Source organism: Amblyomma mixtum, chromosome 7 (assembly GCF_055824585.1).
Source record: "Amblyomma mixtum isolate Tamu chromosome 7, ASM5582458v1, whole genome shotgun sequence".
Taxonomy (NCBI): domain Eukaryota; kingdom Metazoa; phylum Arthropoda; class Arachnida; order Ixodida; family Ixodidae; genus Amblyomma; species Amblyomma mixtum.
The window spans coordinates 29753980-29779924 of record NC_143018.1 but is presented as its reverse complement, the minus strand read 5'-3'; the positions used below and the strand labels follow the sequence as shown (position 1 = coordinate 29779924).

The 25945-nt window shown below is 47.5% G+C and overlaps 1 protein-coding gene and 1 long non-coding RNA gene across 2 annotated transcripts; both read left to right on the top strand.

The window, feature by feature from the left end:
• Positions 1–1702: 1702 nt before the first annotated feature.
• On the top strand, positions 1703–3071 carry LOC149335507 (uncharacterized). Its single transcript, XR_016284486.1, has 3 exons — positions 1703–1733; positions 1835–1937; positions 2825–3071. It is a non-coding gene; the product is annotated as an uncharacterized LOC149335507 (long non-coding RNA).
• Positions 3072–23120: 20049 nt separating this feature from the next.
• Positions 23121–24188, top strand: LOC149335506 (kelch domain-containing protein 3-like). The gene has a single exon (XM_089553947.1). The coding sequence runs from the start codon at positions 23121–23123 to the stop codon at positions 24186–24188; it is 1068 nt and encodes a 355-aa protein (XP_089410073.1).
• Positions 24189–25945: the final 1757 nt, after the last annotated feature.

Here is a 25945-nt window from a genome sequence, read left to right as displayed (position 1 = left end):
GTGAGCAAAGCTACCCATGATTCCGTTGGAAGAGCTGCACTCTGGTTGCGCAGTGAGCAGCAATAATACGTTTAGGAGAATTGCGATCGAAGTCCTGTTGATCAGAATTAACGTTCTGATTACACCCGAGACGCCTTCAACAAAAATTGTCAACAGGCGCCTTCAACAAAAATCAAATAAGTTTGATTTGATTAAATTTTTGGAATAAAAAAAAAACACTTTTTTTTATTCGCTCTAGGAATTCACTGCCGCAGTGCGCAGCTGGTGTCTGCTTCATGGAGATCGCGATACAAACGTAATAGATTAGCGCAAGTGCATTCGCTAAACCGAAATTGTGCTCAGTTTTGGCAACGTCCAGAAACGAAGCTGTCGCCTCGTAATTTCGAATTATGCGTTGCGCTCGTGAAATATTAGGCGGGTGCTTCATAAACGCACGCGGACACGTGCTAAGCGATTCCTACGCTTCCCTACCTAGTGCCCTGTGATCGCGCCTTTCCCGTGTTTTCTGATTTGCTATTTCCTTCCTTTTCTGCAAATCGTAGTGTTGGAAATTGTTGTTTTTGACCATTTTATTCTTCTGTTGCGTAATTTGCATTGGGGGCAATATAGCTCTTGCTCACGTCCTTGCATATTTACTCGCAAGTTTTTTTTTTCTTTCGAACATGACCTTTATTGATGAAAACCATCGAAAGTAGTTGCGAACCACAATTCAACATGCCTTTGTTTGTTTTTGCTTTTTTTGCGCGAAACTTCCACACCAACAAACAATTTGAGGATTCCTCGACGACCACTGAATAAATGGACTGACAACTGGCGTTAGACGCATGTTAACCTAGCTTGTTTGGCGTATGTACGGTACATGAAACTATGAAAGAGCACGCATTCTGCTTGGATATTTTTTTTGCTTTATATTTTTGTTATTATGTGGTAACATTTTAAGCTATCTTGAACTAACAGAAGCCACATCATACGGCCCCACAAAATACGCGAGTGTCTGAACTCGTTTTGGCGAAATTCATCTTGAAGCTCCAAGTTTTTCACTTCAAAATTTTCGGGCTTTTGCTGCAGCTTTGTAGCAATACTTTGACGCTTCCGTGTTTCCCATCCACTTGTTCCTTGTAGGTATTGCTTTCCGTACTGCCTGTGGCCATGTGACTCATTCTCCAAAAATTCCAAACCCTTTTCACGTGTTTTGGCCCCTTTCCCTCTCTCTTTCAAGTCTTCCCATATCTCCCTACCTGTTCTCCCGGCCGCGCCCTTTTTTTAGGTAGCGGGCTAACCCCCCCCCCCCCCCCCCCCACCCCCCCACCCCCACCCCGCGAAGCGCTTTTTTTTCTTTTTGATTGTCACTTCCTCAAAGCTATTTTCCCTCGCGCGCAGCTACGCGCTTCGCTGTTCGTGCACCCTTCCACGAACTCCCTGTCTCCACCTTTCAGCTCGAGAACTTTTCTTGGAACCACAAAACCTGTGTAAAGGAAAACGACTCTCTCCCCTCCAGCCAACCCCCCCCCCCCCCTCCCCCCACCATCGTCTCCACTGCTCGTCTTGGAACCGCGCGACGCATCACAAAACATTCTTGACTCCACGGCGGAGCCCAACCACGTGCACAACCAACACGACGAAAATGCATGCACACTCGAGCTAGCACCGTTCATAGTCTGTGCACGCGAAAAGCCACGCTCATCTATTAGGAGAGCTCCGACGCTGTTCGTACCGCCTGCAAGATCTTATTTGTAAGTACTAAAACTCTTTTATCTTGATATACGTCTGGAAGTTAAAGTGGTTTTTGTTGTAAACGTTGCTTTGACTACATGCGCCTTTATTTTTTCGGCAGGAAAAGAGAGCGAGCCAATAAGCACGAGGACGACTTCTGTGTACCCACTCTCATTGCGAAATGGCTTGCTTGACGTTGTGCGCAGTGGAATTGTGGCCGAATGGTGAGAATTTAATTTTTCGTCTTTGGTGCGATGAACTCACTAAAGATTCACTACTTTGGCTAACAGCGGGATGCATTCAGGAATATGTCCTTTACCGCTTATGCACGACGGAAATCAGAACCGTTTAATTAATTTTTCACTGCAGACCAGTTGGTAAGAATATGTGGAATACTTCCGTACTGTTTCTTTTTGCCTTCTACACTTGCAGACTCAATAGAAAATCCGCAATTTCTGGTTAAAGCTTTTGCCCAAGTTCTCTCGCAATGAAAAAGGGCGTTACTCTGGACTATCAGACTAGTATTTTTGTGTGGTTTGCAAGTCGCAGTTTCGAATCCAATTATAGCATGCATGCGAAGCGACTAAGGTAAAACAAAGGTGCCCTGAGTTCCTTGCGTTCAGCGTATTTCGCAAAAAATCGCAAGCCGTATTTTTAACCCTATTAAAAAAAACTAATCAAAAATGTTGTTTTCACGTCCATGTGGAAGAGACGCTACAACCTGTGCATATTTACTTGAATACAAAATTAGCTCGCAATTTAGAGATACGAGTTATGATATTAAAACAAAATAATACATTAATCTGTTTTCAATATCACATTAATTTGCTTATCTCGCATTGAATATATTTACTGGGAGTGCGACACGACGCATTGGACTAAATTAAACCATTTGGTGTAACGGAAGTTTAGTAAATTAAATTCCACTTTGTGCAACTAATGTGGTGCTGGTTCTTAAGAATAAATTTAAAATTATCCTGTAAAATATGTTGCTAGTGTCTTCACGATGACTGTGTTTCACAAAATTCGGTGTTATTTAATCATTTTTGTTTTTTTTCTGTGATGGTCATAATTCAGCTTACCATGACATCATGCATCTCGATCGTTGCAGGCTTGGCGCATCGTGAGGCCATCGTGCAAGAGCTGGACGAGGAATTTGTTTGAATGCAGTCCAGCAGCCCTCTTGCAAGTGGAGTGCAACGATTACTTCGGATATGACTGATCAGTTCACTGGAGGACAGCTCCATTGAGCATTTTATGGATGCCTTAGCCGTGCTGCAGCAGCTTGCCCAGATGCTTTGCCCAACCTGATCGGCACGCACCAAACTTGAAAATAAATTGTTTTCCCACAGCCTCTACCACCATGCTCTTGCACCCCCTTTCTTTGCTCCCCAGGGTGGCTGGTGGTAGCGCAAACCATCCTGTGCGGGCTAAAAGCGTGATTCTTGTAACTCAAAGCAATAAACGGGTCTTTTTTCTGGCATTCTTTCGCACCCTCTATTATGAATATTTGCTAGGTAGAATGGTATGTACATCCATCCACAGTGCCGGTCATTGGCTAGTGGGTTAATTGCATGTGCCAGCGTTCGAAAGCTGGATGCCATTATTCGAAAGCTGGAAACCATTATTCGAAAGCTGGATGCCATTATTCGAAAGCTGGAAACCATTATTCGAAAGCTGGCTACCAATGTTTGAAAGTTGGCTACCAATGTTTGAAAGCTGGCTACCAATGTTTGAAAGTTGGATACCAGTATGAGACCCTTGCTGGCCCATGCTGCAGAACGAACATTGGTACTGCGTTGGCCGCTTGATCGTCCGAACATTGGCCCAAAACTGGCATGAAAGTAGGTCTAATGTGTGAAGTGGTAGCGCTCGGCCCAAATGCCAGTGTAGGACCGATGTTCGTGCCAATTTTTGCCAACAGTTGACCGACCTTCGGCCAATGTTGTTGTGCTGCCTGGGTGTCAGGACTAGATGCAAAATATATTTGCACCGGGACATGCTTGCTATTGTCCAGGGGGATCTGAGTAACTGCGCACATTTTCTGGGCGTCCACCAAGGATGGCAAGTTTACCGTGATGGTGTTAGATTGGCGATGAACGACGAATCCGCAGTAGTTCGAAGAGCCAAGAGCGTGGTCAATTGTGGCTTGAACATACCGGGCAGGAATTGCAGTTATATCAAAGCGCAGTGTGGGCTTGATGGTGACGCGGAAAGAGTGAGCAGCAGGTGGAAGCGAGGCTTGACTCACGGGAGGCATCAGTGGAGGCTGCAGGGGCTCAGACGCTGGTGTCGACCCTTGATGGGAGTGCTGAACAGGTGTGACGGGCACTGTTTCTTGAGGGAGTGCCACAGGCACGGAGGCGGTGGAGCAGTCCATGACACTGACCAGTGTCGTGGCATCGGGAGACTGAGCAGGTTGGAGACCCGTAGGCGCTGAAGGTAGCGTAGACGTGGAGGCCGCGTCAGGTGGTAACACAGCGGGCGCCCGCGTAGCTGTCGTCGACAACGCAGAATTCATGCAGGCGCGTAGCGCGGCCTCGCTCGGCAGCGCCGAGCTAAGCATAGCTTGCGCCTTTTGGTTCCGGCTGAGTTTTTTCACTTGAGAGTCTGCCCACCTGGCCGGGAATCTCTCCGCAGGGGCGTCTTCAGCATTCGTTCTCACGGAGGGCACTGTCCCACCCACGCAAGACTCGAGAAAGCAGGCAAAACAACTCGAAAACAAAGAGCTAGAATCGGACACGTATGCACCCACCAGATCTTCGTCTTCGTCTCACCCACCCCTCTTATTCTAGTTTCTTTTTATGGCCGTCCTAGCTCCGCATCTCCCAGTCTTGGATGGGTACGTTTCCTTCGTTGTACCAACCCGGGTATCCCTATTCTAGTTGGTGGAGACTTCAACTGCGCACACACTTCGTGGGGTTACCCAGCAGATTCCTCAAGGGGTGCGCACATCCAAGGCAGCTTTTCAGATAATTCCTTTCAACTTTTAAACCACCCGAATACTTCTACCCGCCCAAGAGGTGGCCCGTATTCACCTGACTTGACTTGGTGGTTAGGGCCCGGTAACCCTCGTTGGGATGTTGAATCAGATTCTTGGGGTAGTGATCACTGCCCTATTTTTATCTCCCTCACTCCTTCGCGTCTACGGAAAGTACGCCGCAGCGTACGCATAACATCATGGGACTCTGTACGCGCTGACAATCGTTTATCAACATTCAACCCGTCTTCAGCAGTGTCTACCCTCTCTGATGTTCTTGCAACTCATACTATTACCAGTACTGTAAATGAAGGCGACCCAAACCCGGACATACACCTCCTGAATCTGTGGGCTCTTCGTCGCCAGGCCGATCATTATGCTTCTCGCAACCCTGAAGACCCCTTCGCTCTTCCCTCTCTTCACCGCGCTACCGCCCGAGCGCGGCGTTATGCAAAGCAACTAGGCAGGAAACGCTGGGCTGCATGGTGTGCCCGCCTGTCCTCTACGCAGGGCAATCGACATCTTTGGAGAGTGTTTCACGCCATGGAGCGCCCTTCTCAGGTTGCAGATTACACTGAAAGCATTCGCCTCGCGCTGAATGTGGACGAAGATTCATTTGCACAACAAGCGGCCCGTCAGTTTTTTCCACACCATGACTGCACCCCTACATCTCCTCCAGTCTTATCGGTTACAGAGCCTTCCGATGAGGTTACTTCTGATCTAACTATGGCAGAATTGCTAGCCTCCATTGAACGCCTCAAGACTACCACTTCTCCCGGGCACGACGGCATACCAAACTCTTTATTCCGTAACTTGGATGGGTCTGCTTTTCAAACCCTACTGGATACTTTCAACCAAGTGTGGCGTTCTGGTGTCATCCCTGGAGAGTGGAAGCATTCTATTGTGGTCCCAATACCCAAGTCAGGTCAGCCTCCAGTATCTCTTTCGGCCCTTCGTCTAATTTCTCTCACGCCTACCATCTGCAAGCTTTACGAAAGCATTCTCGCCGCACGCTTGTCGTGGTGGCTAGAATCACACGATTGTTACCCAGATTCCCAAATAGGTTTCCGTCCCCAAATTGGAACGGAGGATGGTCTTGCTACTTTGGCTACTGACGTGCTTCACCATTCTCCGCAGAGTCACCTCGTTCGAGCGGTGATCGCGACAGGCATAACAAAGGCATATGATAACATCCTTCACTCTGCCATTCTTGCCTCCCTTCAAACTCTTGGTCTCCCTCACCGGTTTCTCCTATCCATTCACGCCTTTTTAACAAATCGAACCTTCAGTGTACGAGTCCATGGAAAGCCCTTTGGTAACTTCACTTCCAATAGAGGAGTGCCCCAGGGCTCCGTTCTCGCCCCCACATTATTCAATGTGGCTTTTATTCCTCTTGTTAGAGCCCTAGAAACCATCCCTTCTATCCGTGTGCTTGCGTATGCCGATGACATAACCTTGTGGTGCTGTCACCCAGATGCGTCTATCCACCAGTCGGCCCTCAAACATGCGCTAGATGTCTTGACATCTCGCCTCCCACCTCTGGGTCTAACCCTCTCGCCTACTAAGTCATGTTTCATTCGCATTGGAAACAAAGCCGGCTTACGGAAAGCAGTCCCTTTAAACTTTACAGTATATAGTTCTCCGATTCCTGTTCGTATTCTTGGCCTCCTCCTTCATACCTCTGGGACTGGCACCCCTTGGCTGACAGCCACACGTAAATCAGCTCACGCCACTATAGGTCTGATTCGTCGCATGCCTATGCGATCTGGTGGCGCACCTGCTCATACGGCCCGCCAGCTTGTGCGCTCTATCCTTCAGCCACGAATAATATATCAGGCACAATTTCAACGTCTCACCCGCAGACAGTGGGACTCCCTTGAAGCTATCAATCGTGAGGCTATGCGCGCAATAACATTTTTGCCTCGTTTGACACCCATACCCGTGCTTCAGGAGTTCGCCCAAATTAATACTCTCAGTGAACTCATCGACCAGCGGGTGGCAAACAGAGCTCGCAAACAGTCTCTACAACTTCATCGTTTAAAGACGCTCCCTCCGTGGTCGTATTGTCAGCTCACAGACAATCGCCCCACTGTTTCCCCGTCGGTATCAGCCGCGCATCTGCCTGAAGGGTGCATATTGTACACCGATGCATCACATACTGCAGAGCGGGGAGTTACTGCTGTATATAGTCCCTCCCATCCGCATCTCAACTCTCGTGCGACGTACACCGCAGATACATGTACCCCCCTGGCATTGGAACTTCAAGCCATTTACAATGCCATTGCTTCCCTTCCGCTCGTTCCCACATTCAATGCAGTTCATATTTATACAGACTCCCTCCCCGCCCTTGAACAGCTTAAGGCTGTTCGACGCACATTCCAGATTACACAATCAATTCACCTACTCTGCGCAAAATACCCATGTCCTGTACGCATACACTGTATTCGCGGTCATGCTCACGATTCACATAACATTCAAACAGATGCTATGACTCACATTGACACATCAGACGACCCGCCACCTTCCCCTCTTCCCCCAGATCCGTTCCTGTCCCATGTCTCCGATTCACAAGCTCTGCGCCAGCGAACACGCGCTCTAATTCCTCCGTGTTCGCACCCTCTCCCCCGTAGTCTAACTCGGCAGGAGGAGGTATCAGTGCGCCGGATTCGGGCAGGGGCGTCCCTGACCCCGTCTGTCCGTTATCGGTGGGGTGACAAATATCTGCCAGCAACTGACAGGTGCCCTCACTGCGGCGCTGCACCGGACATTTGTGATGTGCGGCACCGGTTGTGGACTTGCCCAGCGACGGCCCCTATTAGAAAACGGCTCCTCAGGGAGGTCGGCCTGTGGTGGAACCGCGACGGGGACTATGTGAAGTGGACTATGGACAATCACTTCACCAGCAGCCTATGCGAGTACCTCGCCGAAACTGGTCTACACTCCTTCTTTTAACTTTCTGTAACCTACATTCCACTCCCCATTTTCTCAACTTATGCCTCAAGGCAGACTTCACGAATAAAAAAAAAAAGATCCTGAGTTGCAAAGCATAGTTGATTATCTGAAAGCGAAGACCATATCGCCTCCCCGAGGGTTCAAGCGCCAACTGTCGTCCTTCGTCTTTCACAGTAACGTCCTCCTGAAGAACTTCGCGCCCAACAGGACAGTGCACCTTCTTGTCGTGCTCAAAATCTCAGGCAAGACATTATGCAGTCATGTCATGATGAGCCGACTGCAGGGTATCTCGGGATACGTCGCACGTTGCATCGCATCCAGGAGAAGTAGTATTGGCCGCGGTTAGCTGCCGGCATTTCCCATTACGTGGAAACGTGCCGTGAGTGTCAGCGACGCAAAACGCCTCCGATTAGACCAGCCTGACTCCTGAACCCCATACCACCTCCAACTAAGCCCTTTCAGCAAATAGGCATAGACCTCCTAGGCCCCTTTCCGACTTCAAAATCAGGTAACAAGTGGATCATCGTGGCCACTGACTACATGACCCGCTACGCCGAAGCAAAAGCGTTGCTTAATGGTACGGCAACAGAGGTCGGAAAATTTTCTGTCGAACGAATTCTCCGGCAACACGGTGCCCCAGAAGTGCTCATCACAGACAAAGGAACGGCCTTTAAAGCTGAGCTCACGCAAGCCATTTTAAACTACAGTGAGACATGCCATCGGAGGACAACTGCCTATTATCAGAAAACCAACGGACTCAGAGAGCGTCTGAGAAAAACCATCGCAGACATGCTCTCCATGTACAGCCTTTGTGAAATGTTTGGAGCCCAGGGGGCTTGCTTCTGAGCCACACTGCGTGGTTCGTAATGCATCTCGCGCGCTCCAAATATCCTGAAGATAAAAAGATTTCTTGTCCTGTCTTCTCCAATGGGTAGGGCTGTCATGAATGCTACAGGATTCCCAGTGCAAGGCTTAGAAGCAAACCCAATGGGCTATAAACTTTTGACAAAGACTGTACATCGACGCCGAACACAAGACGTGGTACACCATTCTGCCTTACGTGATCTTCGCCTATAACACTGCCGTCCAGGAGACAACCAGTTTTGCCCCATTCCAACTTGTATACGGCAGGAAACCCACAACAACACTCGACGCAATGCTCCCGCACGTTTCAGACGAAGACAGCCTCAACGTCGCCGCCTACCTTCACCGCGCCGAGGAAGCCAGAAGACTTGCGCGGCTTCATACGCCTTAAGATGCCGTACGCCTTAAACGATATTATGAACGCTAAAAGACTCGAAGTTGGCATTCCCCGTGTTTATTTTCTATTATGAAGCATCGAGGCGACGCTTCTTTGGGAGGGGGGTAATGCCACGTATCATTGTAGTGTCCGTTCGTTCGCGCTGAAGGCCGAAGGATAGGGATGTTATCACTTTTGTTCGTGACGCGAGAAGCGACCGGACTAATCTCCATTGATCACTGCCAAGAAGAGCTACATCTACGTTTTTCCAGATTACTGTAGATGATCTAGACCTGTTATCTCGATGTTTCCTTGCCGGCTTTAAATTGAGCGATGCCGCGAGCGGCGGGCATTCGTAGTTGGGCGACTGACAAGCATGTTTGTTGTTTAAGCCACTGCTGTGCTGTAAAGTTATTTTGCGGGCGCAAGTCAGCCCAAATAAAGAACTTCCTTTGCAAATATTGTTGCTCTCTTCCTGACCGCTGGACTGCCGTCACTACAACGGGACAATGTACAATACCATCGATCGCACATAACAATGAACACCAGAAGTGAGATTCGAAACCGAGGCCGCACATGGAGCCAGCCCTCTTAACGCTACACCACAAAGCGGGAGGATGAAGGAGGTCGTTATTGCTTATTAATATGTACCCTGGAGACGAACACAACTGCGAACGGGTGAAACAAAAAGTATGGAAGACATTCACGTGCCAGCACGCATCTAATCTCATGACGTCAGTTTTGGGTTGCACACTTTGCGTCAGGCTTCACCCATCCGGTTATTGGGATTGTTTGGAGGCGGCAGTTGACGCGGATTGTCCGCTTTTTGAGAGGCTATTGTCAAATCGTCCTTTGGCGGCCAGCTTTCGTGTCCAATATTCTCCGACAAAAATTTTGATGATTCAAGTATTGAAGTATTGAAGAATTGAAGGCGATGGTTCATTCTTCTGATATGTAGCAAAATGTGTTTTCTAAAGTGCTTCCATCGATCGCATCGAAGAGCTAAGACTATAATAGAAAACCAATGGCGAACGTTTTTTTACGATAGGAAAAACGTTAACACAAAATAAAATGCAAGACTGCCGTCGGGTCATCTGCGGATATATTAATGGTTACAGTTAAATCATATATTGTAAAAAAACTGCGTTCATAGACATTTTCCCGCTCAACAAAAGCTGCTCTCCACCACTGTTGGGTACGTTCCTTTGCGGATTTCGCCGAAAAAAAGCGGAAGCGTAAAGAAATGGAAAACTCGAGGCATACAGATAGCGTATTTCTCAAGAGAGTTGCCAGAAGTGCACTGATCAGAATTTTTAAGAGTAAATTACCCCAGCTGCATATTTTTATGGCCCGCGATATAATGCGCTATACACTCCACAACTTATATTTACCGGCAAGCTTGCTGCAATAGTTAACTGAGACCGTACGTTCCAAGATAACACGATGAAGCAGGACACAGCACGTTTTGTCCAGTTTTCCAGAACCTTATCTAAACGCTTAACTAGGTTTCGTATTCCTACCTGTTGCCCAAGTAGTACACGTGGCAGAAACGAGCGTAGGTTGTCCGCAACACTCGACGGCCGTGTTTTAAGATCATCTGCGCTCACGGCTTGTGCATATGCTTCAAACACGCTTACAGAGAGAGGACACACGCTGAGCGTATTACCTTTCCAAGCCTCAAGAGGTGAAGCGTGTGTCTGAATTTTTTTTGTGCGGGACCGTAGGAAAGCAGTAGTCTCAAACCTGTTTTCAAAAGCGAGATAAGTCTCTCCGGCATTGATTTTTAAATCCATGTCTTAGGTTGCATGTAAGTTGACCCGTATCTCTATGCTTGTGCGCGGAAAAGTTTGCCGGAATCAATACATGGATTCAATAGGGCTCATATGTTTGAAGTGGAGCTTGGCGACAGTTTCGATTGGCAGAAACAAGACACCAACAAGACACCGTTCCTTTTTAAAAATTATAAACAGTACACAATGACAGAAACACATAGCACTGCATGTCCACTTTCAGTCGCGCTGTCTAGGAGACGTGAGAGACTGCACCAGTTAAGAGTAGCTTTAAGAAAACACTATCCTGGAGCCGCAAACTATAACGGAAGTCGCAATAGTTTTGCAAGCCCTTCAGGCTGCCCTCCAGGGAAAAGCTTAATTTTCTCACCAACTTTTTCTATCCCACAAAGGGGCTGATAGACGTTCATTCCTCGTGTGATATTTGGGTGGGCTCGAAGAATTTTCGTAAAATGCATCTGTAAATGGTTTCTTTTGTCCTCCTGGAGACACCAAATAGATAAAAAGAAAAGCTAAGGAGTAGCACAAAGAGATATTATTGGAGAAAAACACTTTCACGTCATCCTGAGCAATGTTTCGTGAGCAATCGTCCTTCTCGTTTTTCTTTCTTGTTTTCGCCTTCATTCCCCACAATGCTCCTGCTGGCATAAGTTCGACAATGATTTGTGTTATGCAAGCATCGAAGGCTACCCTTGCTAAAAGTATCCTCATTTACACCCCGGAGCACTCCAAAGAGCTTGGTGCGCGACTTAACGCCCTACCGATTCCATTGACATTCGTAAAGGCCTCGCTAAGAGACCTGTTCTGCGAATTTCAACCCTATAATGCAAGAGACGCCAAAATTTGCTTCGTTTCGCGGAGAACTGCATGGTCGTTTGGCTTTCAGAATAAGCTTGTATTTGCGCCCTGGTACTCGAGTCACAGCCTCGAAGTGCAGAAAGCATTAGAGGATTTTGCTGAAATGGCCGTGTACGTGCGCTGGTTTGTTTCTGCTGACAGGCACGAAGATGCTCTAAGACAGTTCCCCAAAGGACTTTGCCACGTTACCAGCTTAACAACCACGGATATCAATGCTCCGGCAGACCGATTCAGAAGATGCCATGTCCGAGAGATCATGGAGCCTCACCAGCTTTTTCTTAATCCAGGCGAACCAGGTAACTCCTTCCCCAAACAAAGAGAGCTCGTTTTTGGCACGGACTCTTTAGGCACTACTATAGAGAATGCCCTGAGGACACCAGATGCGGCTGCCCTAGTCGACGCGCTTAGGGCACTGAACAACAGTCTGCACTTCATAAGAACGTACGATGTAAAACTATTCAGGGCGGGAGTTGTAGACACTACTCTCCTTCCATTTCTGAGCAGCATCCTTCTTATTCCAGGCTTGTTCAGAGACGCCCAGTATCCTCCCGCAGAAATGTGTTTCTTCTCTCGGCTGGGTAGCGCCCTCGAACTAGCCTTCATTGACTCATGGATTTCGTTCACCTGGTTACTCATCGCTCTTATATCTATGGGAGCATTCGTGTCGCTCAGCCTGTGGGGGACCAGGAAGCTTTTCCTGAGACAAGCCCCCTTTTCAATGTCTAAGGTTTGTCTTTATCTAATTTCTTGCTTGTTATCCCAAAGTCCCCCAGACATGCTTGCTCAGCGCAGCTTCATGCTTGTAGCCTGGTCTGTCGGCATGTTCTTCCTCGGGAACTACATTCGGACGACCATCACAGCGATCCGAAGCGTTCCAAGCATTTCAAAGGACATCGGTAGTTTAGCGGAGCTGAAGCTTCTCATCGAGAAGGGCTCGATGCTACCCTGTGCCACGAACCATTGGGCAGGAGTGTGGGATTTCTACAAGTTCCGCGGCGAAATGTCACCCGACATAGAAGCGATTATGAAAGCTTTGGGAAAGTGCTGGTCAGGCTGCGTTCAAGGAAATCGGGAGATAGATTACTGCTTCCGTTTGGGCGCCAAAGGCACTCACGCTGTGCTCTCCTCCTGTGGTGAGGAGATTGTTGCCGAGGCGTCGTGGTGGAATCTCGTGCCAGGAGAGCGAATATTCATGGAGCACCAAGCGCTCCTTTTTTTAGAAACGAACCCACTTAGGTAAGTGGATATTTCATATCGTCCGTTGTGCCGCGGAACATGCCCAGAGGCGTTTCTACACCTGTGCATTCATGTTCGCTTTTGGCTTCTTCGTCGAGATAGGGTGTCGACAAAAAGAATGTGTCAACGCAGCGTATTCTGCGCCACCGTCTCAAGCGATGCGCAGTGCTCAAATGTTGTCGTTATTCTGGTTGTTCGGAGAGTGGTCTCCTGTGAATATATTGAACTTTATGAACAGCACCAAGTGTTACAGCGAGAGTTAGGTAAAAAGGTCTTCTAGTGCCTCAGTTTTTTTCTTGTAAATATCCAAAGCGTCTTGCTCGATGTAATTGTTCAATTTTGTAATCTTTGTCTTTGAAACTAGTTCAGTTGTTTCAGAAGGAAGATTTTTACCACTGCAACAAAAATAGAGTCAATAGGTAACACCAGAAAAAGAGTAACGGAGAGCAAAGGAAAAGCATTGAGTTGTTTCTACTGTACCTTCTATACGAAGCATCAATTTCTAGTGCTGTAGGAAGCACATCTTATTGACACCGATGCCTTTTCGACATGTTCGTGTTTCAAGAGGACTGCATGTGTAAGCGTCTGTTCGCTGCTCTCTCTCGACGTTTCACTGCGATGCTGCGTATCTGCCATCTTCCTCGCAGGTACCAGCACCGTCGCACGCTGCGCGCCCTTTCTGAAGCCAGACTGGCCGCGCGACACCAAAAGCCGGCGGCTCCACGAAACAGAGAGCACATTCCCGCGCCGCAGCCCTTCCACGTATACCTCTTCATCTACGGCCTAGGCTGCGCGGCATCGGCCATGGCTCTGATCAGCGAGCGGATATGGCATCAGCTTCACTGCAAGAGAGGAGAACCGAAAGTTATTTTTGTGCAGCGGAGACTTCAGAGAGAAAATGTGAACAGATTCGCGTAACCAACGCAACAGGTGTTGTCTACGAAATGAGGAAGTGCAAACTGACAAATCTACCTGATCGCAGTGATTTCACGGGGGCATTTTGCGCTCTGAAACACTTCTGAAGTGCAACGAGACGCTGTCAACGCGCCTCTAGATACCCATGATAAGTGCTGGAAAAATTTGTTTTCAAGGCTATCGCCCTCCTTTTAATTGCCACGAAGGAATTGTGTCAGTAGGGGAGTCGCTGGTTATTTTGTTTTACAAACAAAACGACATTAAAATAGTCACCACACTTAAAAACCTTTCAAATTTTGCTGCACAGTGCATGATATATATTTCACCTGCCGGTTGTTGAAGCCTTCATATAAAAACGCTACAACATGGTAGTGTACAATACACCATGGTAGAGGAAATTCCCCGCCGCGGTTTCATGGAGTTCGCTCCATTCGTGATTGTACTGTCTTGGTTACGAAATGACAACCTTCTATTGACTTAAAAAAAATAAAAGCAAAACAATAAGACTTGCCGTGTACGATAGAGGGGAAAATCACTTAGTTTATGTTGCTGTTCAAGAGTTTTACCCCTTTTATTGGCGGTATTGCCTTGGTTTTTATAATAACGGAAACAGTCGAGGGATTTCTCTTAGACAGAATAACAAATGACAAGGCTTTTATTTCATTTAAGTTTTCTCGAGTTGCACAGAAACATTGTTGCTGTTGTTTGAGCGCAAGATAGTGACCGGAGCAAAATAGCGAGCAACGTGTCGAGAGATGATTACAAAGTTTATTGAAGCACAGACGAGAATCCTCACTTTAGTGGACATTATAGACCTGTGCTCCAGAATAGCTTTTAATTCGTTAGAATTTCAAGTTATTCAGAATTTTTTCCGTGATTTAAAACCTTTATTTTCAAGCGCAAAACTAGAAAATACATTACCGAAAGTAGAAAATACAGAAAAAGTTATTGAGTCTGCATACCTAGCGCTAATCATCTCCATTACCAAGCCTGCTGCTGCCAATAATTGTATGCACATTAGTTATTTTGTTTAGGAACGTCCCTCGCAGTGATATCAACGTTTGCAATAATTCCCTCTTTTTCTTTGCAGACTGGTCCTCGCTAGAATGCGTGCTTTTGCCATCAGTCATAGAAATCTTTAGCGAGAATTGGGATTAGAACATTTACGGTCAATTTTCGAAAACCAACGTTTTGAGCGTTTCATAAAGCCTAAACCCTTTCAGTAACACGTCGTGCTGGGCGAGTTGGTTACCTAAGCCCTTTATTGAGTGAACCGGTGCCCACAAGGCTAAGAAATGGTGATGACAGCATGCGCCCATCTAGGGTATCGGAGATGAGAATCACATTCGCTCTCAGCTGCGTTTAAGTGCACGCTAATGCTTACAACAAATTTTAGAGAAGGCACCTCAAACAACGACAACAATTTTTAACGTCATAAAAAAAGCTCACACCTGATGATCACAATTGCAGAGCGCTCTGGATGCGGTGTCTTGACCAGAAAGGAAATGATGAAGCCGGATTGATAAAAAGCGAAGAGCGTAGAAAAACAAACAAAACGAACTTTCGCGGTCGTGTCTGTTTGGCATTTATCTGCAAAACATCTGCGTTAAAAAAAAAAGAGAGAGAACATTGATTTTGTGTCTGACATACCTGCGTGCTTGTTCATACGTCTCATTTTTTTCTGCGATGAATACCTTTTTGTTTTTGTTCATTTTACCAAGCAGTTCTGCCGATATAAAAGGTGCGATCGCCCTGCGGTAAACAATTTGAGATTTTTAAACTCTGTGTGCCATCTTTCCATTGCTTTGTGTATATTCGCGCTGAGTATTAGAAGATCGAATGTCTGCATTACATCACAGGTTTTTATTTTCGATTTCTGTTTTCTCTGCGTAGATTTCAATGACATTTAAGAATTGGCTGCTCCATAAGTTTGAAAAGACTGCCCTGATCGTATGCCCGAAGTGCTTCAACATAAAAGCACTGTAGCTCCAATGACGCTCAGCACGACACCTGCCTGTCATGGGCTACTTCCTGGACTTCATTTTGGATCGCCATTCATGTTCGAGAAGTTCCGGCGAGTAGTTTCCAGATAATATTTACATGCTTCTTCAAATAGAGCATGATTGCTTTATTTTATATCTGCATCACGTCGTCAACAATATTTTGTGCTCGCAAATAGTCCCGCAGTCCCGAAAATAGTCCCGCTTTCGTAAGGCGATCGCACGTTTCGATGATTCCATGTTCTACAACGACCTGCATAGGGGCGCACGTGTGGCACTGTGTTCTGTACGCCTATCTCGGCTTGTCAGTGTATCACTTCACCTCCTCGATTTTCGTGACAGGCACCAGCACCGCCACACACTGCGGGCCGTTGTGGAGGCCGCACTAGCTCCTCCACCACCTCCACCAAATATTACGCGGGGGGGGGGGGGGGTTTAGCCCAGCGGCAGACGGGACAGGCCACAGTCAGAAGGCACACCGAGCTAAATCACTCCAGCACAAACTGCCACGTCCTCGTCGTCGTTCTCTGCCGAACGTCCCAAAACAACGTCGTCTTCGCCTAGCAACTATGCACCGTAACACTCCCCCCCCGCTCCTCCGTCGGGCGGACGGAAGCACAGTCCCTGGGCGTCCTAAGGTGGTGGGTTTGGATGGTAGGGCTTAAGACGGGCGACGTGTACGAGCTGTGTGGAGGGGGGCCGCACGAGGAGTGTGGGGTTGCAGGGGCGCGACCTCGATAGGTCACATTGCTCAGTTGCCGCAAGACGCGGTAAGGACCCACGTAACGAGGCAGCAACTTCTCACACAGGCCCACACGACGCGCAGGGAGTCAGAGGAGTACGAGGGAGTCGGGAGGTTAATGGGCGTCACGGTGATGAAGGTCGTACCGTCGTTTTTGAGCGAGTTGTGAAGCGTCGAGGCGGTCTCGAGCGATTTTGCGGGCGGCGTCAGCTAGGGCAATGGCGTCACAAGCGTAACTGCTGGTACAAGGGTCGTGAGGCAGGAGGCTGTCGAAGGGTAGCAACGGGTCGCGGCCAAAGAGGAGGTAGAAGGGCGAGTAGCCGGTGGTATCATGGCGTGTGAAATTGTGGGCGAACGTCACTAAAGGTAAACTGACGTCGCAGTCACGATGGTGGTCTGAGACATACATAGACAGCATGTCCGTCAGGGTGCGGTTAAGCCGCTCAGTAAGGCCGTTGGTCTGAGGATGGTAGGCCGTCGTGAACTTGTGGCGGGTAGAGCAGGAGCGCAGAAGGTCGTGGACCAATTTAGAAAGAAAGCAGGGGCCGCGATCCGTAAGCAGTTGACGAGGAGCGCCATGAAGTGGGACGACGTCATGGAGAAGAAAGTCGGCGAAATCGGAGGCATAGCTGGTATGGATAGCGCGCGTGATAGCGTACCGGGTAGTGTAATCGGTCGCAACGGTAATCCACTTGTTCCCGGATGTTGATGGGGGGAAAGGACCGAGCAGGTCGAGAACAACAAGCAAAAATGGGTCAGTCGGGATGTCGATGCGCTGAAGCTGGCCACTGGGTGGAAGTGGGGGTGTTTTCCGGCTCTGGCATTGATCACAAGCAGCAACATAACAGCGGACAGAGCGGTAAAGGCCAGGCCAGAAGAACCGCCTGCGCACGCTGTCGTACGTGCGTGACACGCCGAGGTGCCCTGCAGTAGGAGCGTCATGAAGTTGGGCAAGTACTGTGGAGCGGAGATGGGTCGGGACGACGAGCAAGAGGTCGGCGCCATCTGGGTGCATATTGCGCCGGTACAAAATATAGTGATGCAGCACGAACATTCGTAGAGCAGGATCGGAAGGGTCGCTGCGGAGGCAGGCGACTATGAGGCGCAGAGATGCATCACGGCGCTCACAGAGATGCATCACCCAGCACCTCCACCAAATATTACACGGGGGGGGGGGGGGGGGGGGGGTAGCCCAGCGGCAGACGGGACTGGCCACAGTCAGAAGCCACACCGAGCTAAATCACTCCAGCAAAAACTGCCACGTCCTCGTCGTCATTCTCTGCCGAACGTCCCAAAACAACGTCGTCTTCGCCTAGCAACTATGCACCGTAACAATATTATTGCGAGAAGCATGCTGGACGAGGCAGAATACGTAGAATGCACAATCTTTGAGCATAAGCATGACATGGTTATCACCGAGACCTGCTTATGCAAAGAGACGCAGGACACTGACTGAATGCCAGCCTGCTTAAGTCATAACAAAAAAAAATACAGAAATGCTAGTAGGAGTCATATAGAACATATGTCTCGTAATATTCTGCCTTTTTCTATTCTTAAAACACTGAATTATGTTGAAACTGTCCCCGTATGGATTAAGGTTAAGCTGAATAATCTGTCTATATACATTGGTGGTGTTTACAGGGCTGCGAGCTCTCCTGTTAATCTACTTTAAAGCCTGAAAACCTTCATAGATATAAAGCTGCCAGCAAAATGATATAATTTTTTTTCTATGAGACTACTGCCTTCAAGAAATTGAGTGTCGTTATGATACGCTTGGTCTAACAAATCACAAGCTTTGAACAACAGCTCGAGCTTTCGTTTCCCTTAAATTTATTACAGACTGTAAAATACTGCTAGTATTCATGCACTCGACTTGATCTATCCTCATCCTTTTCTTTGTTTCTTTTAACTTGACTCCCTCCCTGCGTGGCTTTGAAGTCAGCGATTGTTTGTCTGATCACAAGATGCTAATAAAACATTTAAATATGAATTCAATGATTGCCTTTTTCATGACTGCAAAAACTACTAAACGACTTGGTTGGTGCTTATGTTTGTACTCATGGATGTCTGGATTGTTCACTTTATAAATTCAGCGATTTATATCAAGCAAAACAAGGTACTAACATGCTCCGGGAGTATTTCTCACAACCGGTTACGTTAAGTGTATAGCGGAATATTTCCGCAAGCGTTAAGAAAACTAACAAAACGAATGCCTGGGTAACTTGAGAAATTTCAGAAGGGAAGCGAAAACTAATGCTTCAGTGTAAGGCTTGTTGCTGGGTTAGCTACAGGGTACGGCTTGAGTTATCAAGCTCGTTATATAAATCCCATTAAAGATGGTATTAGTTATCGTCTGCATATCAGATAATATTCAATCTGCCTTCATTTCCAGTCTTGCTTCCCTGCCTCCTGTTAATCAATGAAACAACCAGCCCAAATTGTCAACCTCCATGAGTAACGCAGAACCGCATAACCCGGTATCAACAGCAATAGGCGGGCTCGTCTATTACCAACTTCAGATTCAGCGTTACAACAGAGAAGAGCAGAACGTAGGAAAACACACAGAGCGCTATTTAAAAGTCGCGTTCACAGCGGTCGATGTGCCCCATCCTCAAGTCCTTGTCTGGTGTGCAGAAATGAATAGACACCTTTAGCCCACCGTGTACCGTGTTTCCGTTACCGGTACCGAAGTGCCGGGCGCCCGCCCGCAGTCAATGCGCCTGCGCAAATTGCCTAGGCGGCGTCATACGGCGCCACGTACCCCGCTGCCGCGCTTGCACCTGCATCATCGGGACCAATCAGCGCGTGCTCAGAGGCGGAGGGCGACCTCCGGGTACTCCGGTAACGGCACCACGATGCATGGTATGCTAGAGGTATCTATTGTTGAGATGTTGAACGGGAGCGGAGAACGCTGCGTCGCTTTGAGCAACTTGCTAAAATGTTTGGGTGTCTTCGTTATGAGGTCATGCAGTGCAGCTGCATGTTGTAGGAGTCTCATTTCGATTAGAAACTTGGAAGCTTCATTTGAGCATTCGTCATCATCATCATCAGCCTGACTACATCCACTGCAGGGCAAAGGCCTCTCCCATGTCCCTCCAATTAACCCTGTCCTTTGTCAGTTGCCGCCACTGTATCCCGGAAGGTCTGAAAAGACCTTACGAAACAAAATAGAACTTGCCGGTGGTGATCAGAATAAATGAGGCACTGCAGTTAGGCCCCCTGCACGGGGCCTCCAATTTTTTATTTTTTTTTAGTTGGCGCGAATTACGAAGAGGACTATGGCTCTAGCAGCGATCGAAGTACGTAAAACCGGCATTGGTGGTGCAGGCCTACTGTCAGTTTACTTACGTTAATTTATGCTTGCGTGCGGCCATGGAGAACACTCTCAGCAATAGGCAACACACATATTGGAAGGCAGTACGTCGGACAGCCGTGGCTGTAGCTCAGTTAGTAGACCACTGTTTGTGACATGGCCACGTCGTGTGTTGAAATTTCCCAGAAGATTGTCGTTAACCTGTTCTCTAGTTAGTCAAAAATTACATTACATCTAAAAAAAGTTTTTAGTGATGGTCGGCAGATCGTTTCAATGCGTTAGCAGCCGAATGTACTTTCTATCTGATGTTAACACATATGTTCGTTGCACCCGATGTGGATACAGAATTTCGTTGTACACGGGTGGCATATATATAGATTCGTTATATCCGAGGTTAACACATGAATGTTCGTTATATCCAAGGTGGCATACAAGGTTCGTTATATTTTAGGTAGCATTCTCAGTTCGCGTCGTAGTATACTAAGTTCGTCGTATGACCAAAAATGTTTTTGGATTCCTAGTTACTCCGTTGTACAAGTACAAGCAAAGAAGCAAGAAAAAATGATTATCTTACTGTCAAACAAATGTTAATGGAACATCAACGACGGTTTCAAGTATTTCCCTGCCAAAATATAATTGCCGATCCATCTGACAGATGGAATGTCCTTACTGCTACGCTCTGGCAGCGTAGATATAAGTGGAATTTTATTTACCTTCGCCCGCAGGGACCGATATACAACAAATTTCTAAAAATATATGCGATACGCAGAAGCTCGCTTTTGTATCCGGAAGATAGATTGCACGCAATTTTATCCTTGCTGACGTCCTTCGGCGGAATAAGACTCTTTTTGAAAATCCGTTCTGTATCGATACTTCGATCGGTGCTGTAGTGCGCTCAACTGTGAGTGGGGCTTCGGGTACAATATAGGATTTTTGTTCGGGAAAAAAAAAAGACGGAAAGAACAGAAAAAGGGACAAGCTGCAGCGTCGTTTTCCCTGCGTCTCTAGCCTACGGGTTCTTCGGGCGGATTCCAAATTTCTCCGACCATCCGCGTTAAGTAGTGACGTTTTGCTCCTCATGATGTTATACCGACTGGCCAACAACCACGTTCTTCCAACTCATTGCTCGCACGCACATATTCCCCGCGTAACCTGCGTTGGGCGCCGTGATACGGGACCTCGGTTCATGCTCGTACGTTCATCTAATAAAACTGGGATGGTATAGATCCTTTCTAAGTAGAGTCGTGAACAAAAGTTTGCAGGATGCGGAATCGGGGGGAGGGGGGGGGGGGACGTTTTCACAACACGCCAATGAAAAGCATAGAATCGTGAAGAGAATTGCTTGTTCTATCTCGTACAAGAATACCATCTGTCTGGATAGCGAGGCAACGAAGAAATTAGTTTTTCCCAGCGAATCTGCATCCCGCAAGCTTCTTTCCATGACTTTACATTCTCACACTTAATCATTTCTCTCGTTAACCTATTTTAAAATCGGCCTATGGCAAGACGTTTTTAATTAACTTTTTGCGTTACCTTCAAGCACCGTCGCATTAGATATGGGAATGGGCACGTTTAGATAAGAGAATCAGTTTGGAAAGGATGGTTCAAAGTAACGTTATTAACATAGTTTACTGTGTCCGGAGAGCTATCTCCCTCTTGTATTATCGGTCGCCTCTCTGTAATCCCGCGCCCCTGTTCCTTACGAATATATTGAAGAATCAAGTACTAAAGAGCCAGCAAACCATGATACTCTACCATGAATGTTTCTTTCACTTATTCAGCTCATTTACTTCATTTTTAGTATTTGGTTTCGAAATCTCAAACCGTCTAGCACAGGTACATAATGAGGTTCAGCTTTCTATTTGACATATTCTATTCCCTTCTATTTGGCATATATTTGGAATTCTATTTGACATTATTATATTTGGCATATAATAAAGTGATGGTGCAGTAGTGCAATTCTTGTGATACCATTCCGAACGCTCACTAACAAAAAATAGGACACTGTTTTGACGCGGCCGCTGCGTCAGGTCAGTGCGCCGAATGTTTTAATTTCAGCAAGTATGAACGTTATTTTGTTATCACACTGCCTTACCGCGCTGGTATTTTGCTCACAGTAAATTGCTCTTCAGTAAAATTTCAGTAGGAGTTTTAGACATGCGGGTCAGCTACGAGAAGAAACTGGCAAGACGCGTCACACACCGGCGACGCCACCTCAGAGCAACGAAAAGGCATGTGACCGATGCACAGTTCAGCACATCTGTCCAATCCGGACACAGTGAATTCTGCTACCGTAAGCGCAGTGCACAAACCTTGACAGGCTACCAGTCACAGTGGTTTCGGTGCAGAGCCGCTGCATTCTCCTAAAGTGGGCTAGTGGTTACCTATAAGCGGCTGCTTCGGCGAAAGAGGTCTCCAGAGTAACGAAAGACGCCGTAGTGAAGGGTTCCGGAAATTTTGACCACCTGCGGTTCCTTAACGTGCACTGACATCGCACAGTACACGGGCCTCTAGAATTTTGCCTCCACCGAAATTCAACTACCACGGCCGGGACCGAACCCGCGTCTTCCGGGTCAGCAGCCGGGCTCCACAATCACTGAGCCACCGTGGCGGCGTAAGAAGTGACTGAAAACGATGTTCGGGAAGAGACGAAGAACTCAGTTGAAGTGCTGTAAACACACGGGATCTCGAACAACAGGTGGCATGGAACATCAGAGCAAAGTCGTTCTTTCCTGCCCCCAAAAAACTGAGTGGGCTGGCAGCAGACACCACCAAATTAGCAGAGCAGGTGACGTGTGCCACCTTTCCGATTGCGTACAGCGCAAAGTTAGCGTAGCGCATCGGAAACCGTTGAAGTGCTACCTTCATTTGCATGCGCAAAATGGGAATAAGCGTGAACGAACGCCTCGAGAAAATTTTAAAATCAGTGGAACAGTCACAACCTGAAATTTGTTAAGTTCACTAGGGTTTAGACTAGGCAGTTCTCTTATATCCCCACAAACATCAAATTTTGCGGGAGTTGGTACAAACCATCCATATTTACAAAGAACCAGATATGACTGTGCGGCACGCTTCTCTAGGGCTGACTGCGCGCTAGATTAATGTCAGATCAAGCGAAAGCCTTTATCAAATTGAACGCGCTTCTTTCCATGTGCTTTCATGCGATGTTTCTTTTCTAGGTTAAGACGCATGCGTGGAATTCCGCGGAATAGTATTTAAGTATGAGGTTTTCTATTAAAAACGACAGTTCTTCGTTGCGCGCGAGTACGTGAGCTACTTTCAGACCGAGACACACTTCAGATTTACGCTGAGTACTCACGTGCTTTAAGGTACAAGAAAAGATCTGGACCCCTTTTAACGGTGAATATTTGTTTCCTCGTAATGTGGACGCTGAAATTGAAAGGCGTTCCGACTGCTGTCAACGACCAGGCTGTCGCTATTAATGGCAAGATATACTCTTTCGACATCAGGAGCTCTGAACAGAACTTCGTCGACGTGCACATTTTCTGCCCACTGCGCTACCGCTGGTACCTTGAGAGGACGCAGCCGCTACCCCGCGATAGGCCGGTGCAGTTTTTAGACTTAAAGGTTGTAGCCTTCGGCGACTGTGCGTACGTGTGCGCTCTTCGGGGATTGGGCCAGCGACTGGCTTCCCACGACAACCTGTACCGCTTCGACACCAACACAATGACGTGGAGCCGTCCTGAGGTGTGCGGTGATGAGCCGAGCTATCTCAGCAGCGTTGCGTGCGTGGTGCGGAACCGAATGTACATCATCGGCAGCCCGCAGGTAGGTACGTTGCACTTCCTTGACCTGGATACCTACAAGTGGCATCGAGTTCACACAACTGGAGACGCTCCAGCGTGCCCGCCTTTTAATTCGTGCTGTGCTATTGGTAGCCGGATGTATGTTTATGGAAGCACGCCTGGCAGCAACACAGTGCATTACCTGGACACTGTGAACTTGACCTGGGTGCGCCCGCATGTAGAAGGCGTAGCCCCAACGCTGCTCTTCAGTCATAGCGTCTTCGCGTACAACGGAGAGATGTACATCTTTGGAGGTTACAACACAGAGCAGCGCACACTCGTTGCCGACCTTCACAAGTACGACCCAGGGAAGTCTCGCTGGACGCAAGTGAGGCCTAGGCGGTCGGGCCCTTGTGCCAGAGTGTTCCAGGCCTGCTGTGTGATTGGGGACCGGGCGTTTCTGTTTCGTGGCCGCACAACGACGAGCATCAGAGAAGGTCACTCGCCTCCACGAGATCGGCAGCTCGTCGCGGCCTACCACTTCGCCCAAGTGCCAGTGAATGATCTGCACGCGCTAGACTTTGCACCCACATTGGAGACGTTGTGCCTTGCGGCGGTCATAGATGCCCATTTAGAGATCGGCGTCGTGGCGCCGACCGTAATGGAGACATATAATGCCATGACAGGTGAAGGCAACAGATGAACCCTGTCGGACTCTACGAGCAGGCATTGCGACTGTGTTTGACAAACCCTATTAGAGGGTGCCTCGGTAAGATGGATATCATGTAGGAATAAAACTTCTGTTTACCTGTCTAGCCACAAAAGGCCTATTTTAGTTCTTTATTGACCAAGCTTGTTGCTTTTTTATTTGCTTAGCGGACGTTATTAAATCGAGAGCATTATATGACTCTGTTGCGTCAGCAGAATGTGTCCATAATTACACCCGCACGTTTACATCATTCTCTTAAAATAAATGTGCGAAAGTGTGATTGTGACAGATAGTGTGTGATAAAAGCCGGGGCCCAGTGTGTCAGCACACCTTTTCTTTTACTGACAGTCAAGGATAACGATTTCCTCGAAAGCTGTTTATTATGTCACAGCTTTGGGTTCTTGTAGTGTCTTTGCCTTTCGGTTATACCTTTTTTTTTTGCTCCTTTTGGCTTAAACTGCCCCGTGCCCGTTGTTATGCTGAGCACTTATAAATCAGCTTTCGCTCTATTCTCTTATTCTTCTAAGGAATGCTTTCGTTTTATCTTTTTTCCTGTATGATACTGCTAGCTTTTACTTTTGATTTCACGTTTTTTTTTTAACTGCTCTGGATAGCGGCTTTCATTTTGTGCCCTTTGCCGTTGTTGTCTTGTTTTCTACTGGTCCTAGTTTCGGCTCACTGGGCCTGCTGCGTGTTGAATTCTTGATCTACACGTGCTAAAAGTTTGATAAGGCTATTGATCGATAGTGTTTTGATACGAAGATTGCCTTACGTGCGGTTCCTCTTTCTGGTGTCACGTGGGTTCTGTCTCACATTTAAAAAGATGCTCATTGCTCGGAATAAATTTGGATGTTCGGCTCCTATCCTGTTAACTTTAGTGTTCGTCCTCATCTTTTCGGCTGCTTTCATTTGCCATGCAAGAAGACCAACAAGAAGAAACCACAACTTCAGCAGATATAGGTATAAGCCGCGATTCTGTAGCGCTGACTGCGTACGAGATTAGGCTTTTTATCAATTTGAAAGCCTTTAGCAAAAATGGGCCTGCTTCTTTTGATGTGTTTTTATATTATGTTTGTTTTCAGGGTTATCACGCATGCGTTATTTGCGGCGGGATAGTATTTAACTATGAAGATTTGTATAAGAACGCAAGTTTTTACTTTCTTTGTCACGTCTGTCACCGTCTTGGAAAGTCATACCTACCTCAGAACTATAATGTGTACGCTCTTGCTTTCAGCCATAAAACAGGGGCCCAGATCCAGTCTTACAATGAATATCTGTCTGTCCGAAATGTGGACATTAAAGCTAAAAGATGCTCCAATAGCAGTCAAGATCCAGTCTGGGAGTCAATATTTGTGTTTCCGAAATGTCGACGTTTTAGCTGAAAGATGCTCCATGAACTGTCAACAGCCATGCTGTCGCTATTATGGGGAAGATCTACTCCTTCGACGTCAGCTACGCAGAACGACACTTCACCGACCTGCACATTTTCTACCCTGCATACTCCAGTTGGGACATTCTGAGGATGAAGCCACTATCCGGCGGTAGACCAGTGATGTTTTTAGACTTGAACGTAGTACGCTACGGTGACTGTGATTACCTGTGCGGTGGCTGGGGAGCCCGGAAACCTGACTCGGACGGCAGCCTTTACCAACACAAAGCATAGAGCTGTCCTGAGGTGTGCGATGATTAGCCGAGGATTCTGTCATTCTGCGTTTGGGTGGGGCATCGTATGTTCAACATTAGTAGGCAAC

Bases quoted from the DNA above. Each gene is read 5' to 3' on its own strand.
- LOC149335506 (XM_089553947.1), top strand. From the start codon at position 23,121: ATGTGGACGCTGAAATTGAAAGGCGTTCCGACTGCTGTCAACGACCAG.